Source organism: Zingiber officinale, chromosome 2A, assembly GCF_018446385.1.
Source record: "Zingiber officinale cultivar Zhangliang chromosome 2A, Zo_v1.1, whole genome shotgun sequence".
Taxonomy (NCBI): domain Eukaryota; kingdom Viridiplantae; phylum Streptophyta; class Magnoliopsida; order Zingiberales; family Zingiberaceae; genus Zingiber; species Zingiber officinale.
Genome location: NC_055988.1, coordinates 154,199,176 through 154,213,281, shown reverse-complemented (window position 1 = coordinate 154,213,281; position 14,106 = coordinate 154,199,176). Strand labels below are relative to the sequence as shown.

The window sequence follows — 14,106 nt, the reverse complement described above, 5'->3', positions numbered from 1 at the left end:
ATATTACACCTCGAAGTAAACGATGACAGACAGAATAAATTTATAATAGTAATTATTATTATTGTAATTAAAAACAGAGCAGTGCGCTCCTTGTCGTTACTCGTTCCTCCTGCTACCCACGTCATCGCTCTACGACTCGGTTTGCAACCCAAAACAAATTGACCACCCTAATAATAACATTAAATTAAAATGACTAGACAAAATACCGTCCGTCGTCGGAAGAGGATGCATCAGAACTGGGATTTGGTGGGCCACGTCGCCCGATCCAACGGTTAAGAAACAATTCCCGTGCGCTGCCTGCCGTGGTCCCTGAGTCTCGTTCAAATAAACGGCCGATCTGTGAACTGCCGCAAGCCGAAGAAGAAGAAGAAGTAGGCGTCGGAGGAAACGTCGGCGGCGGAGGATGAGATGAGGTGGAAGCGCGCAGGCCGAGAAGATCCCTGGCTCCTTCTTTCTCTACCGTTTCTGCTGCTGCTCGTCATCTTCCCCCTCGCCGACTCCTGCTCCGGCCGTAATGGCCACGCGCAGAGGCTGCGACAGCTCCTACAGGCCACTGGAGTCGACGATTTCGCTTCCTTCCCCAACCCCCGCCTCCGAGACGCCTACATTGGCCTCCAGGCTTGGAAGCTCGCCATCATCTCCGACCCAAAAAACCTGACGGCCAACTGGGTAGGCCCCGCTGTCTGCAACTACACGTACGTCTTCTGTTCTTCCCTACCCTCCGATCCAAGCGGCACTGTCGTCGCCGGTGTCGATCTCAACCACGGCGACATCGCCGGCTTCATCCCCTCCCAGATCGGTCTACTCTACGACCTCGCGCTCATCCACATCAACTCCAACCGCTTCTGCGGCACCCTGCCCCGCTCCCTCCGCCGTCTCACTCTCCTCCATGAGCTCGACGTCAGCAACAATCGTCTCTCTGGCCGTTTCCCTGACGTCGTCCTCCGCCTCCCCTCTCTCCGTTACCTCGATCTTCGTTTCAACGAGTTCGAGGGCGGCGTGCCGACCGAGCTCTTCGAACGTAACCTCGACGCCATTTTCATCAACCACAATCGCTTCGCCTTTGAGATCCCCGATAACATCGGCAACTCACCTGTTTCCGTCATCGTCCTCGCCCACAACCGCTTTCATGGATGTCTGCCCGCAAGCCTCGGCAACATGTCTAGGACACTCAACGAGATCATCCTCATGGGCAACCGCCTAAACTCCTGCTTCCCCTCCGAGATCGGCCTTCTTAAAAGCCTCACAGTGCTCGACCTCAGCTACAATAACCTCGTCGGCTCACTCCCAGAGTCCGTCGGCGGAATGTTCAGCCTCGAGCAGCTTGACGTCGCACACAATCTATTCTCCGGTTCTATTCCGCCCTCAATCTGCAGTCTTCCACGCCTGAAGAACTTCACCTATTCGTACAATTACTTCAGCGGAGAACTGCCGGAGGAGTGCTTCGCCCGGCAGTCCTCCTTCAATGACCGGCGAAATTGCCTTTTAGCACGGCCGAAGCAGAGATCGGAGAGACAATGCAGGTCTTTCTTCTCTCATCCTCCAGCTGAATGCTCTTTTTTCAGTTGTAAGCCTTTGGTGCCTCGGCTCCCTCCGCCACCTCCATCACCGCCACCGCCATCTCCTCCACCTCCATCACCGCCCCCGCCATCTCCTCCTCCTCCGTCCCCAACCCCACCATATCCTCCACCGCCACCTCCATCACCCACACCGCCATCACCGCCGCCTCCATCTCCTCCACCGCCGTCTCCTCCGCCGCCGTCACCTCCGCCGCCGTCTCCTCCACCGCCGTCACCGCCCCCGCCGTCTCCTCCACCGCCGTCTCCTCCGCCGCCATCTCCTCCACCACCGTCACCGCCCCCGCCATCTCCTCCTCCGCCGTCCCCGCCGCCACCATCACCCCCACCGCCATCACCGCCGCCTCCATCACCTCCACCGCCATCACCGCCATCACCGCCGCCTCCATCACCCCCACCGCCATCACCGCCGCCTCCATCTCCTCCACCGCCGTCTCCTCCTCCGCCGCCATCGCCTCCTTTACCTTCGCCACCACCGCCTCCATATTGCGTCCGAACTCCATCGCCACCTCCGCCGCTAGTCTATTGCTCAACATCTCCACCTCCGCCCGTCTACTGCCCACGAGCTCCATCGCCACTCGTCTACTGCTCTCAACCGCCACCTCCTCTCAATTTCCCTCCACCACCAAGTCCTACCCTTACTCCAATCTATTCACCGCCTCCATCTTTCACATCCTATCCGCCGCCTCCATTGTACTCATCTCCGCCGCCATCCCCATTGTACTTCCCACCTCCTCCACAGAACTCGCCTCCACCGCCACCTTCATTATACTCCCCATCACCTCCATCCTTCTACCCGCCTCAACTGAATCCCCCTCTTTCGTTGTACTCGCCGCCGCCTCCACCGGGCTCACTGCCTCCTCCGCCTCCATGCATTAATGAACCTCCGCCTCCGCCTCCGCCGCCACCTCCTTGCATCGAACCCCCGCCCCCACCATGCATCGAACCCCCGCCCCCTCCATGCATCGAGCCATCGGCAACATCGCCCTCGGCATTGCCAACACTCCCTGAACCGTCACCACATCAAGACCCATTTCCGGCCGTCGTCGGAATCCCATACACATCACCTCCGCCGCCTTATCATCACCGCTAATATATATTTTTCCTCAGATTTCCCCCCCTTCTCGCTCGTCCATCACCATCGATCCTCAAGTAAAATTAGAATTTTCCCCTGTTTTCCTTTCTTTTCTTTTTCCCCTGTTGTCTTCTTGTAATGTTACTCCCCATCATCAACGATCTGTTTTTGGTTCCATTTCGCCTTTCATTCCTCAACACGCCAAACGCAAAAGACTGCTTCAAGGAGACGGACCAATTAGACGTAAGCGAAGCATGGGAAGAAGGAAACAGCGACGATCGAGTGCTGCTTGTTATATAATCCACGGCCCTATTGCATTAATATTCTGAATTGTGAATAAATCAATAAACGGATCAAAAAAGGCAGAAAAATGAAAGCTTTTAATCAAGTCGCAGGGCATCTTAATACATTCATGTATAACAAACACAACATCAGATTCCTTCATCCAAGTAAACCATCTGGCTTGCTATCCTTATTAATTATATATGCACACTCTTTATTTCATGATATGTTTGATCAAGGATACTCAAATCTGTGTTCTCGATCAACGTGGTGAGGTTCTTCATTTGCTGATTTGGCTCGATAATTTTATGCACAATATTGTTGATTGCTATCGCTGGATCATCTTAATTTGAGTATGTATGTATATATACAAGCTGATTTATCCAAGCAGTGGACTAATTTTATGGATTATATATAGATCAGCCGTTAATGGTCTATGATGTTTGACTAATATATCTAAATGATTGTTTGAGATTAACAAATTAGTTGAGTATGCAACTTTATTTAATTAAAGCGGCGGACTAGTTTGATGGCTTATATATTAGTTTGAAAGCATTTTGACCATGAAAATGATCGAAATGATTATAATTTGTGTAAAATGTAAAAGTGAATTAGCTAAAAAGCTCAAAAAAAAGTGAATTTCAACAATTAAGTCAAAAGATCAAAAGTTTTGACAAACAAACAATCTAAATTTAGAATGATCACAATTACAATAAACATTCTATTCTATTCTTCCAATTGTATAAACTTTTTCAATGCAAATATTTCTTTTCGCTCAAAATTATTTATATTAAGATGTAATCTCTAAAGTTGATTTCAATTTATTCAACTCACTATTTTCTCACTAAAATGATTTCAACACCAAATGCTATTTCAATTCAAACCCATCCATATCATATTACACCAAAAAGGAATATTCTATTTTCTTATTATAATTTAATTATCAAAGTACATTTAAATTTATTAATATTTTTATATGATAATTATTATATTTAAAATTAATATTTCATTGATTTTGATAGGTTAAATTTTTTAAAATTCATCATCTAACTAATATATATATATATATATATATATATATATATATATATATATATATATATATATATATATATAATTATGATTTCCATTTTAATTTTTTATTACATAATTGTTCAGTCATAAATATATTTTAAAAATATTATAAAATCATACACAATTAGGATAAAATATTTTACTATTTTTTATTTAAAACAAACTATAACATTTAATTGAAAATGCAATATTACAAGACTTTAACTTTCAGAATTACTATATTGTTCCCATAAATGCTCAATTAATGTATTTCGAAAGGCAATATGAACTTCTTTGTCTTTGATTTATCTGTATTAATATAGAAACTCTTCAAATCGAGTATTATCATCTACTACGAGCTAAACATCTAGAGTCGTCACCTCAAAGTGTTTCATGATTGGTGTATTTAAATCATGTCCATCTTCAATTATCACATTATGCATAATAATACATGATATTAGTAAAATATACCATTAGTTAAATAGCAACCCATATTGTACTCTTTTGCTTGCATAACATAATGAGCAGGAATAGTCATACCTTCAGCAAGATTAGCAAAAAGATGAGAAGACTCAAGTACATTAGTATCATTATTCGATCCCGCCAACCCAAAATATGCATGTCAAATCCATAAATCATAATCAGCTACAACTTCTAGAATAATTATTGGCTTTCCACTATGACTAAAATATTGTCCTACCCATGCTGTTGGACAATTTTTCCACATCCAGTGCATGCAATCTAGGCTACCTAACATAACTGGAAAACCTCCTTGCTCACCAATCTGAAGTAGCCTAGCAACATCGTGAGCGTTTGGAGATCGTAGGTACTGCCCTCTAAAAATTTCAACAATAGCATGACAAAAGCGTTTCATACTTTCAATGACAGTTGATTCCCCTATTTTAATGTACTCATCAGTAGCATCTATTGGTACACCGTACACCAATATCCGAAATGCAGCTGTTATTTTTCGCAAACCAAACAAACCCAGTCTTCAAAGCCCATCTCTTCTTTATATAAAATAGTTGTTATGATTATTAACAGCATCACAGATATGCATAAATAAATTTGGTCCCATTCGGAATCTTCTTCGAAACATTGTATCATTATGCAATGCATTTTTGGCGAAATAATCATTGAATAGATTACCATCAACAGTTTCACGATTACGATTGATCATATTGTGACCAAGAATTCAGCCTCAATGTATGCTTTGGTTGTTTTCTTAATTGAGATAATTCAAGATAATTTGATTGTTGGTAGAAATCACTTGAGTGATCAGTTGTTGCCTTGTACAAAAAACTTCATCGAAGCTTGAAGATGATAAATTTGATGAACTCTCATTGTTGTTATCCATTTTCTGAGATAATTGAATGGATGAGATATATGCTGCTTATAGGGTGTGTATTTATAATGTATGTTATATCTATACTTTTTTTATTTTGTACATATGATGTGACCTACTAATCAACACATTTAGACAAAATTACAGAGATGATGTGACACAACAAGGACAACATCGGGACAAGTTGAGCAGGTGACATAACCGGATATTGAACACACATTTTTGTGTCCAGATGACGTAACCTAACAATGAACATATTTGGATAAAATTCAATAATGAGAACATCGGGACAAGTTGAGTAAAAGACATGAACAAGCACTAAACACACATTTTTGTGTGTTCAGATAACGTGACCTAACAATGAACACTTTTGAACAAAATTACTCAGATGACATGACACAACAAAGACAACATCGGGATAAGTTGAGCAGGCAACGTGACCAGGCATTGAACACACATTTTTGTGTGTCTAGACGATGTAACCTAACAATGAACACATTTGGATAAAATTACACAGGTGTCGTGACACAACAATGACAACATCGGGACAAGTTGAGAAGATGATGTGACTTAGCAATGTACATACATTTTTTTGTATCCAAATGATATGACCTAACAACGAACACATTTAGATAAAATTAGCATAACAATAACAACATTGGGATAAGTTGGGCAGACTATTTGACCCGACACTGAACACACATTTTTTGTGTCCAGATGACGTGACCTAACAATGAACACATTTGGATAAAATTGCATAGATGACGTAACACAACAAAGACAACATCGGGACGAGTTGGGCAGGCGACGTGACCTGAGATTGAACACATATTTTTTGTATCCAGATGATGTGACCTAACAATGAACACATTTGGACAAAATTGTATAGATGACGTGACACAACAATGACAATATCAAAATAAGTTGAGTAAGCGATGTGACCTGACACTGAATCAAAATTTGTATAATTTTATAATCACATTTTTTCATATATAATGGCTTACCAGATATTGGTATAACACATTTTATGTCAACAATTTTGTGAGAGTTTCTCTTCTACTAAAATTTGTAGAACCCCCCCCCCCCCCCCCCCCCCCCCCCTCCCCCTCGATAAGCTTCATACTCATTTGAAGAAGATAAACACTTATATCATATTTACCTTCATATTTCACAAAATTCAATTATTGGGATCAACCAATCGAAGGATCAATTCTGGACAAGAATTGAGAAAGAGTTTCATGTAGATCCAAATTTTGTGCATCATAGCCGACCGCCAAGATCTTTGCAAAAAAAAAAAAGAACGCTTCTTATGCTTAGTGCAGTATCCAAAATGAAAGGTTGCATATGACAAATCGAACATTTGAATCCTAGTGGAGCATTTAAACAAGATATTGTAATGCTCAAATTTATTTTAGACTATCTAAATTTTATAATCAACGTCTAACTTTATTAATATATATCATTGTCTTCATAACTAATGTTCAATTATTTTTTTATAGTTAACTCGTGTCAGAATGTTGTTAGCAGAAGACCTAAAATACACTCACATATCCGTATATGGGAGGTTTGATCCTTTAATTGAAAGTGTTTCCAACAATTCTAATATAGATGGCGCATTGGTGGTTCTCAAAGCTGCCATCTTAGCTTAAATCCTCAGCTACTTAATTAAAGTGGATTTGATGAATAATTGAGTTTCAAATTTGACCATATATGGAATATTCTCAAAGACATTGAAAAATCGGGCATTGACATTATGAATACGGTAGGCATGAAATCGTGACAACAAAATATTAATGCTGGTTCATTTGAACAACAATTCTCCAAGGAAGAATTTCGTACACTTTCATCTCCTTATGTGTCTGCTTTTGATCTTAATATCACTGATTTAGATAGCGGTGCTACTTTTAATAAATGACCTCATGGGATGAAGAAAGCAAAAATGAATTAAGAAAAATAATGAGCAAATTGCAAAGGTAATTAATATTATGTTTAACTTGTTAAGGCAATGAATGCAAGTACTGCTGTTATTATAAAAATGGTAGATATTATGATTTACAAGGAAGAACCTAAACTTTTGTTCAAAGATTTGAACTCGATCTCTGATGTGTGAATATATTCACAATGAACAAATTAGAATTATGCAAAAGAGAATGCAAGTCCAAGGACCTCATTCAGTTGTACATTAAGGAGAAGGATCTCAATCATCTCCAATACAGGGAGAAGGATCACAACTCAATCAATATTAAGGTGAAGATCAAGAATCTCATAACCCAACGAATATTTTCAAGCAATTTCATAATTATTTTAGTGGAATGGGGAGTGATCTTCCCGAATATTAGTATTCTAATATTATTAAAGTAAGTTTAAGTTTATGTGTGCTTATTAGTATCGTTTTTATTTGTACTTGTTTGTTAAGTTTAGTTATTCATGTTTTTATGTTTTTATTAGTAAAATTTTGATTTAGTGTTGTTACTATTTTTATTTTATATGTCAGTACAAATGGGTAATATATTTTACATTTATGCATATAATTTTTTTTAATATTTTATTATATTCTTTTTTATGTAATTAGTGATATAATTTATAAATGAAATTATAATTAAAATATATTAAATAAATTAAAAATAATAAATTATTTTTTTTACAAATATACATAATAAAATTTAAATATGCTACTTAAATATACCTAATTTAAATTTGTAATAAATAATAATTACATTTAAATATCCTATAAATAAAGACAAAGAAAATAATAATTACAAATTGATTATATTTGATTTTATTAATTATATAATAAAATTTAAAAATAAAATATTCTTCCACACCAAATATGGTCATATGAATAGTGAAACATCAAAGATGATGTGATACTGGAATTTGATGTATAAATTGAAATATTTTGGTGCTAATTTTACATTAAATTTGATGTTTTAAAGATGAATTGGAGATGCCCTAATTAAAATACGCCAATCTTTCGGACATACAACTTTTTGCTATGTGAACATTTGTTGATATTTTTCTAGCTAATTTATCGTTGCTGAACTTTATTTCCTGCTTTTTAAAATAAAAAGGATACAGTTCTGTAGATTTTGTTCCAAGACTTTATTTGATTTTTTTTTTGTTTGTCTTTATCGATAGCAACGATGATGAAGGACGGCGACGAAGAGCATGTTCTTTTCATTCATGTATGCTTTTTTCCTTTCACACACTATAGTAGGTGTCATTGCCCTCATCTCTTGTTTCTTAATTTGCACTTTCATGGGTTTCAATTTCCATCGGTCACTAATATAACAGCTGTATCATTCCATCTCGAATCTTCCCATCCTTTTCCACTATTTCATGTGCCGCTAACTAAAGTTGCCATCTTCCAATTTAAGATAGATAGAGATTATAAAAGTTTATAAACAAATTAAAAGGTTTTCTTCAACACTTATTTTACTGAATGAAAATATTTGAAATAAATATATAAGAGTAATATTCCATATTACTTTAAACAATAATCCATTTTGGAACGGCAATGTATTAAGTATTAACTGACTAATTAGCTTCGAGAAAATTTAATAATTTGGTTTAAAATAAATATTAATCAAACATAATTTTAAGAATGCATGCATTTGGAGAGCAACCCGTGAACGTACACCTAGTTTATTTTAAAAAAAAAAATCACTTTTTTTTAGCCTAAACATTAAATCATAAATTAACTTAAATCATAAAAAAAATTACACTAGATACTTATAGATTATCCATAAATGGATGTGCAAATAACAAAAATATAGATTTAGATATTAACAATATCCTATTATTTTTTTTTTAACATCTCACTGAAAGAAGAAAAGAGATGGCTTCACTCTACTTCCGTCTTTTGTCACTTTGTGGGACCGACAAGATCATGTGACGATAACAGGCCAACGAGTCAGATTCTCTTAACAAGGTAGCAGATTGCATGGAGAGTCACTGTCTGTCCGTACAAGAGACATGCCAAGAAGTCTAATTCAAAAAGCAGATTATGTTCCAAGGAATTCACTTATTTGTTGGGGATTTGGCGGAGTCCGGAAAGAGATAAGGATCAACAAAGGTCTCATTTCAGTGCATTCACTTTACTAATTTAGTAAATGACCGTAATTTGTTTTATTTTATTATTACATGCAAGTTGATGCGTGTGGTGGGTTGGTCGACTCCTTTCTTAGCATTCAGATATCAGCTTCGAGGCTACGCAACGAAGGTATTTGCTCTCATATATGTTTCTAATAATATAGCATACGACGGCTTTAATGCTCTCCTAAATTTTCTTCTCTTATCTTCTTATTTATTTATGAAAAGAAAATAAAGAGACTTTAAATGGTAAAGTCTTTGTTTTTTTCCCCTTCTCGTTGTTGACTGAACAGAAAACAAGACAGTGAGAAAAATCCAATTGGATTGAATTCTAGAAGAGAAGCAGCGTGCCTCGATCAGTGCCAAGTTGTATTGCCGACCAACCATTAGCAGTTCGCCACGTGGCATTGCCGTCGTTCTATATAAGACGAGTTTCAGAGGAGTTCGCTGCAGTTGTCGCTGGCCGTGGAGATGGACGACAGCCATCGCTTCTCCGACTCCGAGGTCACCACCGGCAGCCCGAACCACTTCTCTCAGCAGTTTTCGCAGGCGGAGGCTGAGCTTGGCTTTCCGGTCGCCCAGGCGGCGGCGTTCAGCCGCCTCTCGGAGCAACTCGGATGCCTCCTCCACGCCCCGGAGCTCAACTTCTGCTCTGACGCACGCATCGGCGGGGTGCCTGTCCACCGCTGCGTGCTCTCTGCGCGGAGCCCCTTCTTCCGGGAGAAATTCGCGGCTGGGGCGACCGAACTCGAGATCGTTGATCTGGCGGAAGGATTTGAGGTCGGGCCTGAGGCACTTGTCGCTGTGCTCCAGTACATCTACAGCGGCCGCCTAGAGGAGCTCCCCATCGGCGTGGCGGAATGCGTTGACGAGAGCTGCATCCGCCACGAGGCCTGCTGGCCCGCCCTCCATTTCATGCTCCAGGTGCTCCACGCCGCCTCCAGGTTCCAGATCCACGAGCTCGTCAGCCTTTTTCAGGTTTGGGTTACTCGAAATTGTCTAATTTTGCGATTGTCCCTTTTCTTTTTGCCTGTCTTTTTTTTTTAATTAAAAAAAAAGAGAGGGGAATCTGTGCTGTTTTTCACTTCACATCACTTGACAATCGGGCATATATTAGGGTTTATCCATTCTACGAAATCTCCATTACAGATCTTCGATGTTGAGATCGATATTGCTGATGTTCTTTAGAATTCCTGGATTTTTAATTTTTGATATTACGATTTCTTGCATTCGGTGTTTGCTCTGGATCATGATTTTTTGGAACAATTCTATTGCAGCGGCGCCTCTTCGACATCCTAAATGAAGTAGCCAAAGATGACATCCTCCCTATCCTTGTTGTTGCAAATTTGAACAAGAATCATTGCGGACAACTACTCGAGAAATGCATCGAATTGGTTGCCGTATCTGATATTGAGTCCGTGACACTGGAAAAGAAGTTGTCCCAAGAACTTGTGAAGCGCATCCTTGACGTCCGAGCTCACTTGGGGTCGGACGGTTCAAATGGCCTCGGACTTCCTGCTGCCAAAAAGATCTATGGTGCTCTTGACACAGATGACATTGAGTTAGTCAAGCGGTTTATCGACGGCAAACCTACCATTCTAGATGATGCCAAGGCTCTGCATTATGCGGTAGCATTTTGCCATACGAACGTCACAAAACAGCTTCTGGATCTTCATCTCGCAGATATCAACGGCAGAGACCACAGAAATCGTACCGTGCTTCACATTGCCGCGATGAGGAAAGAGCCTGAAATCATAATGTACTTGTTGGACAAGGGAGCTCGACCATTAGATGTTACGACGGACGGAAGGACTGCCCTTCAAATAGCCAAGAGGCTGACTCGGGCTGTGGACTACAGGTCAGTCGGAACTGCTCCAACTCCAAGAGAACGATTGTCCATCGAGGTGTTGGAGCAAGCTGAATCGAGAGATTCTGTTACAGAAGTAACTTCTATTCCAGTCGAAATGACGAGTGACAATCCTCGGGAGAAGTTATTCTATCTGAAGAGCAGAGGTAAAATTCATTCAGCACCACCAGTTTCATCTTCACTGATACTTTGATTCTGTACTCGATTTAATGCCAAACTAAGGAAACGACTGTCAAGACTGATTTCTATTTCTGCAGTTTGGCTGGCCGAGTGCCTTTTTCCTGCCGAAGCAAAAACTGCTATGAACAATGCCAATGTGGAAGGCGCCCTCAAGTTCCACAGAAGTAATTCTTGTGCAGGGAGCAAGCGATCGGCCTGTGATGTTATAAAGGCACCTTTCAAAATGACAGAGGAGGACTTCCGTCTGATGAATGCCCTAGCGACGACAGGTAGAAATCATATCTACTGCTCAAAAATATTGGCGTACATATCTACTGCTGAAAAACTCAAATGGCGCTGCAGTGACACTGGGAATGCGTTTCTTCCCGCGATGCTCGAAGCTGATCAACAAGATCCTCGACGAAGGCCTGTCTGATCGACTGACTGCAGAGCTTGACACTTCGGAAGAGCGGAAGAACAGATTTAACGAGATTATGGAAGATTTTTCCTTGGCATTTACTGAAGATAAAAAAGAGTTGGAATATGCATCTCCCTCTGCTTCAACTTCGAAATCTACAAGACGAGGCTCCAAGGCGGCCAAAAGATGTCAATGAGACACTGCCTTGATGACTTTGTTCGTCGTGCGATTTTGCTCCATTGTTCATATTTTTGTAAAATGTGAAGGTTGGAGGAAATGTATTTGAGATTTGAGAATAACACTCTCCCTTAATCGAAGATTCCAGATAGTTGGAGCAAAAGGTGGGTAGGTAAATCATGAGCGCATTTTAGGGTAACTCAGAATAGATCAACTATGATTAATCTCTCTTTTTCTTTCACAAGTATATAACTTGAAGTTGGAAGCTTTGAGGTTTGGAAGGAACAAGCAAGCCAAGCTTGCAAACGCTAATGTAAGTATTCATTTCAGTGCCTAATGTTTACCAATCATAGACACATGGATTTCAACCACCCTAATGAATGTAAAAAAAAAAAAAAACCCACCCTAATCAATGTTAGTGCCACATCAGAGCTCAACTAATAAAACCCAAACCATAGATCCAATCAGAATGTTCAAGGGACAAAATTCTAGATGCACCTACCATTTGACTCCGTCATTATTAGATGAAAATAATGGCAAGTGATCCCTGCCCTATCATTTTGTCTCTTTTAGATTTCTATGACTTACGTTCTTAAGTTATGATGTTACGGTAGGATATTCAGGTTATCACATAAATATTTATGGTTCAATTTCAAGTTATGATATATTTACAGAAATTTTTCTTTCAAATGAGACATGCAATCAAAGGATACTTGTCTTCTGAGCGGTCTGTCGAACGTGCTTCCTGATTTATCCTAGTAACTAATGGATAGAGCTAGAGCTGGACCGATCATCTTAGGCTAGTTAAGTAGACTATATTTTAAGAGTATATGACTTGCCATATTAATGGATTAAAAATAATCATCAATCGAGTATTCTAAGCTGTACATTAACATGGCAAGTAAGCTCAGTAATTGTCACAGTGCACAACATTTTAGAGTAATTGAAAGCATTTCAGAAAATACGGCAAACAAAGAATAAGATATGGACAAAACGATAAACATTTTAGTTTCCATCAAGTAAATTTTTTAACTTAACTATTGAAAGACCTATTGAAGGAACAGAATCAGGATATTCTCACAATCATCTTGGGAGGCGTTTGGTTCTCTCTTAAGAATCGGAATGAGAATGAGTATCATAATATTATGGAATGGAAATGAGTATGAGTTTGGGTATCATTCTTAAAAATGATATTTGGTTAGTTAAATATTTTCAATAGGAATGAATCTAAATTTCCTTTTTTACCCTTACAGGAAAATAAGAGAAAAATTAGATGGGAGAGAAAGTTGAATGTGAGAGAAACATGTGATGAGAGAAAATGATGAGATAGAAAGAGTGATGAGAGAGAAAGTGTATTGGGAAAAAATAAAGCACTACAAAAATACTCGTGAATAACGACTGAATATTCCGTCGGCATTCCGTCGGTACATGAGATTTCCGACGGAATACCGACGGAATTTTTAACATCGGAAAGAATTGGGTCGGCGCTTAATTTACCGACGGAAAATATATTCAGTCGGTGATTACCGACGGAATTCATAAATTCCGTCGGTATATATTAACGACAGAAACCTTGCCCGTCGGCAAAGGGCAAACGTCGTGTAACGGACTTTACCGACTGAATTATAATCCGTCGGTAATCACCGACGGAATTAACATATCCGTCGGTAATTACCGACGGAATTTACTATTCCGTCGGTGATTTATCGACGGAATGAACTTATCCGTCGGTGATTACCGACGGAATGAACATTTCCGTCGGTGATTACCGACGGAATGAACATTTCCGTCGGCAATGTATCGTAAACATCGTTCCAGTTTGATAGATTACCGACGGAATAAGAATTTCCGTCGGTAATTACCAGTAAAAAATTTGAAATGCTTGCTCTGCATTTCTCACTTATCATATATACAATTTTTATATAATAAAAACCATCACAAACGATGGTAACACAAACACAAATCATATATAATCACAATCCACACAATCAACAACCAACACAACATACAATATGCTCATAAACAAATGATAAAACTGTCTAAAAAATAATACAAAACATA

The 14,106-nt window shown here is 39.5% G+C and overlaps 2 protein-coding genes across 2 annotated transcripts; both read left to right on the top strand.

The window, feature by feature from the left end:
* The first annotated feature begins 289 nt into the window (after positions 1–289).
* On the top strand, positions 290–3,157 carry LOC122042828 (leucine-rich repeat extensin-like protein 6). The gene has a single exon (XM_042603152.1). The coding sequence runs from the start codon at positions 409–411 to the stop codon at positions 2,668–2,670; it is 2,262 nt and encodes a 753-aa protein (XP_042459086.1). The 5' UTR covers positions 290–408; the 3' UTR covers positions 2,671–3,157.
* Positions 3,158–9,857: 6,700 nt separating this feature from the next.
* On the top strand, positions 9,858–12,269 carry LOC122042827 (BTB/POZ domain and ankyrin repeat-containing protein NPR1-like). Its single transcript, XM_042603151.1, has 4 exons — positions 9,858–10,402; positions 10,702–11,437; positions 11,549–11,740; positions 11,814–12,269. Exons 1-4 carry the CDS (start codon positions 9,896–9,898, stop codon positions 12,062–12,064), a joined length of 1,686 nt encoding a protein of 561 aa, XP_042459085.1. The 5' UTR covers positions 9,858–9,895; the 3' UTR covers positions 12,065–12,269.
* Positions 12,270–14,106: the final 1,837 nt, after the last annotated feature.

Coding starts and splice junctions, on each gene's coding strand:
- LOC122042828 (XM_042603152.1), top strand. CDS start 409: ATGAGGTGGAAGCGCGCAGGCCGAGAAGATCCCTGGCTCCTTCTTTCT.
- LOC122042827 (XM_042603151.1), top strand. CDS start 9,896: ATGGACGACAGCCATCGCTTCTCCGACTCCGAGGTCACCACCGGCAGC. Junction 10,403..10,701: donor AGCTCGTCAGCCTTTTTCAG/GTTTGGGTTACT, acceptor ATTCTATTGCAG/CGGCGCCTCTTCGACATCCT. Junction 11,741..11,813: donor GAATGCCCTAGCGACGACAG/GTAGAAATCATA, acceptor ATGGCGCTGCAG/TGACACTGGGAATGCGTTTC.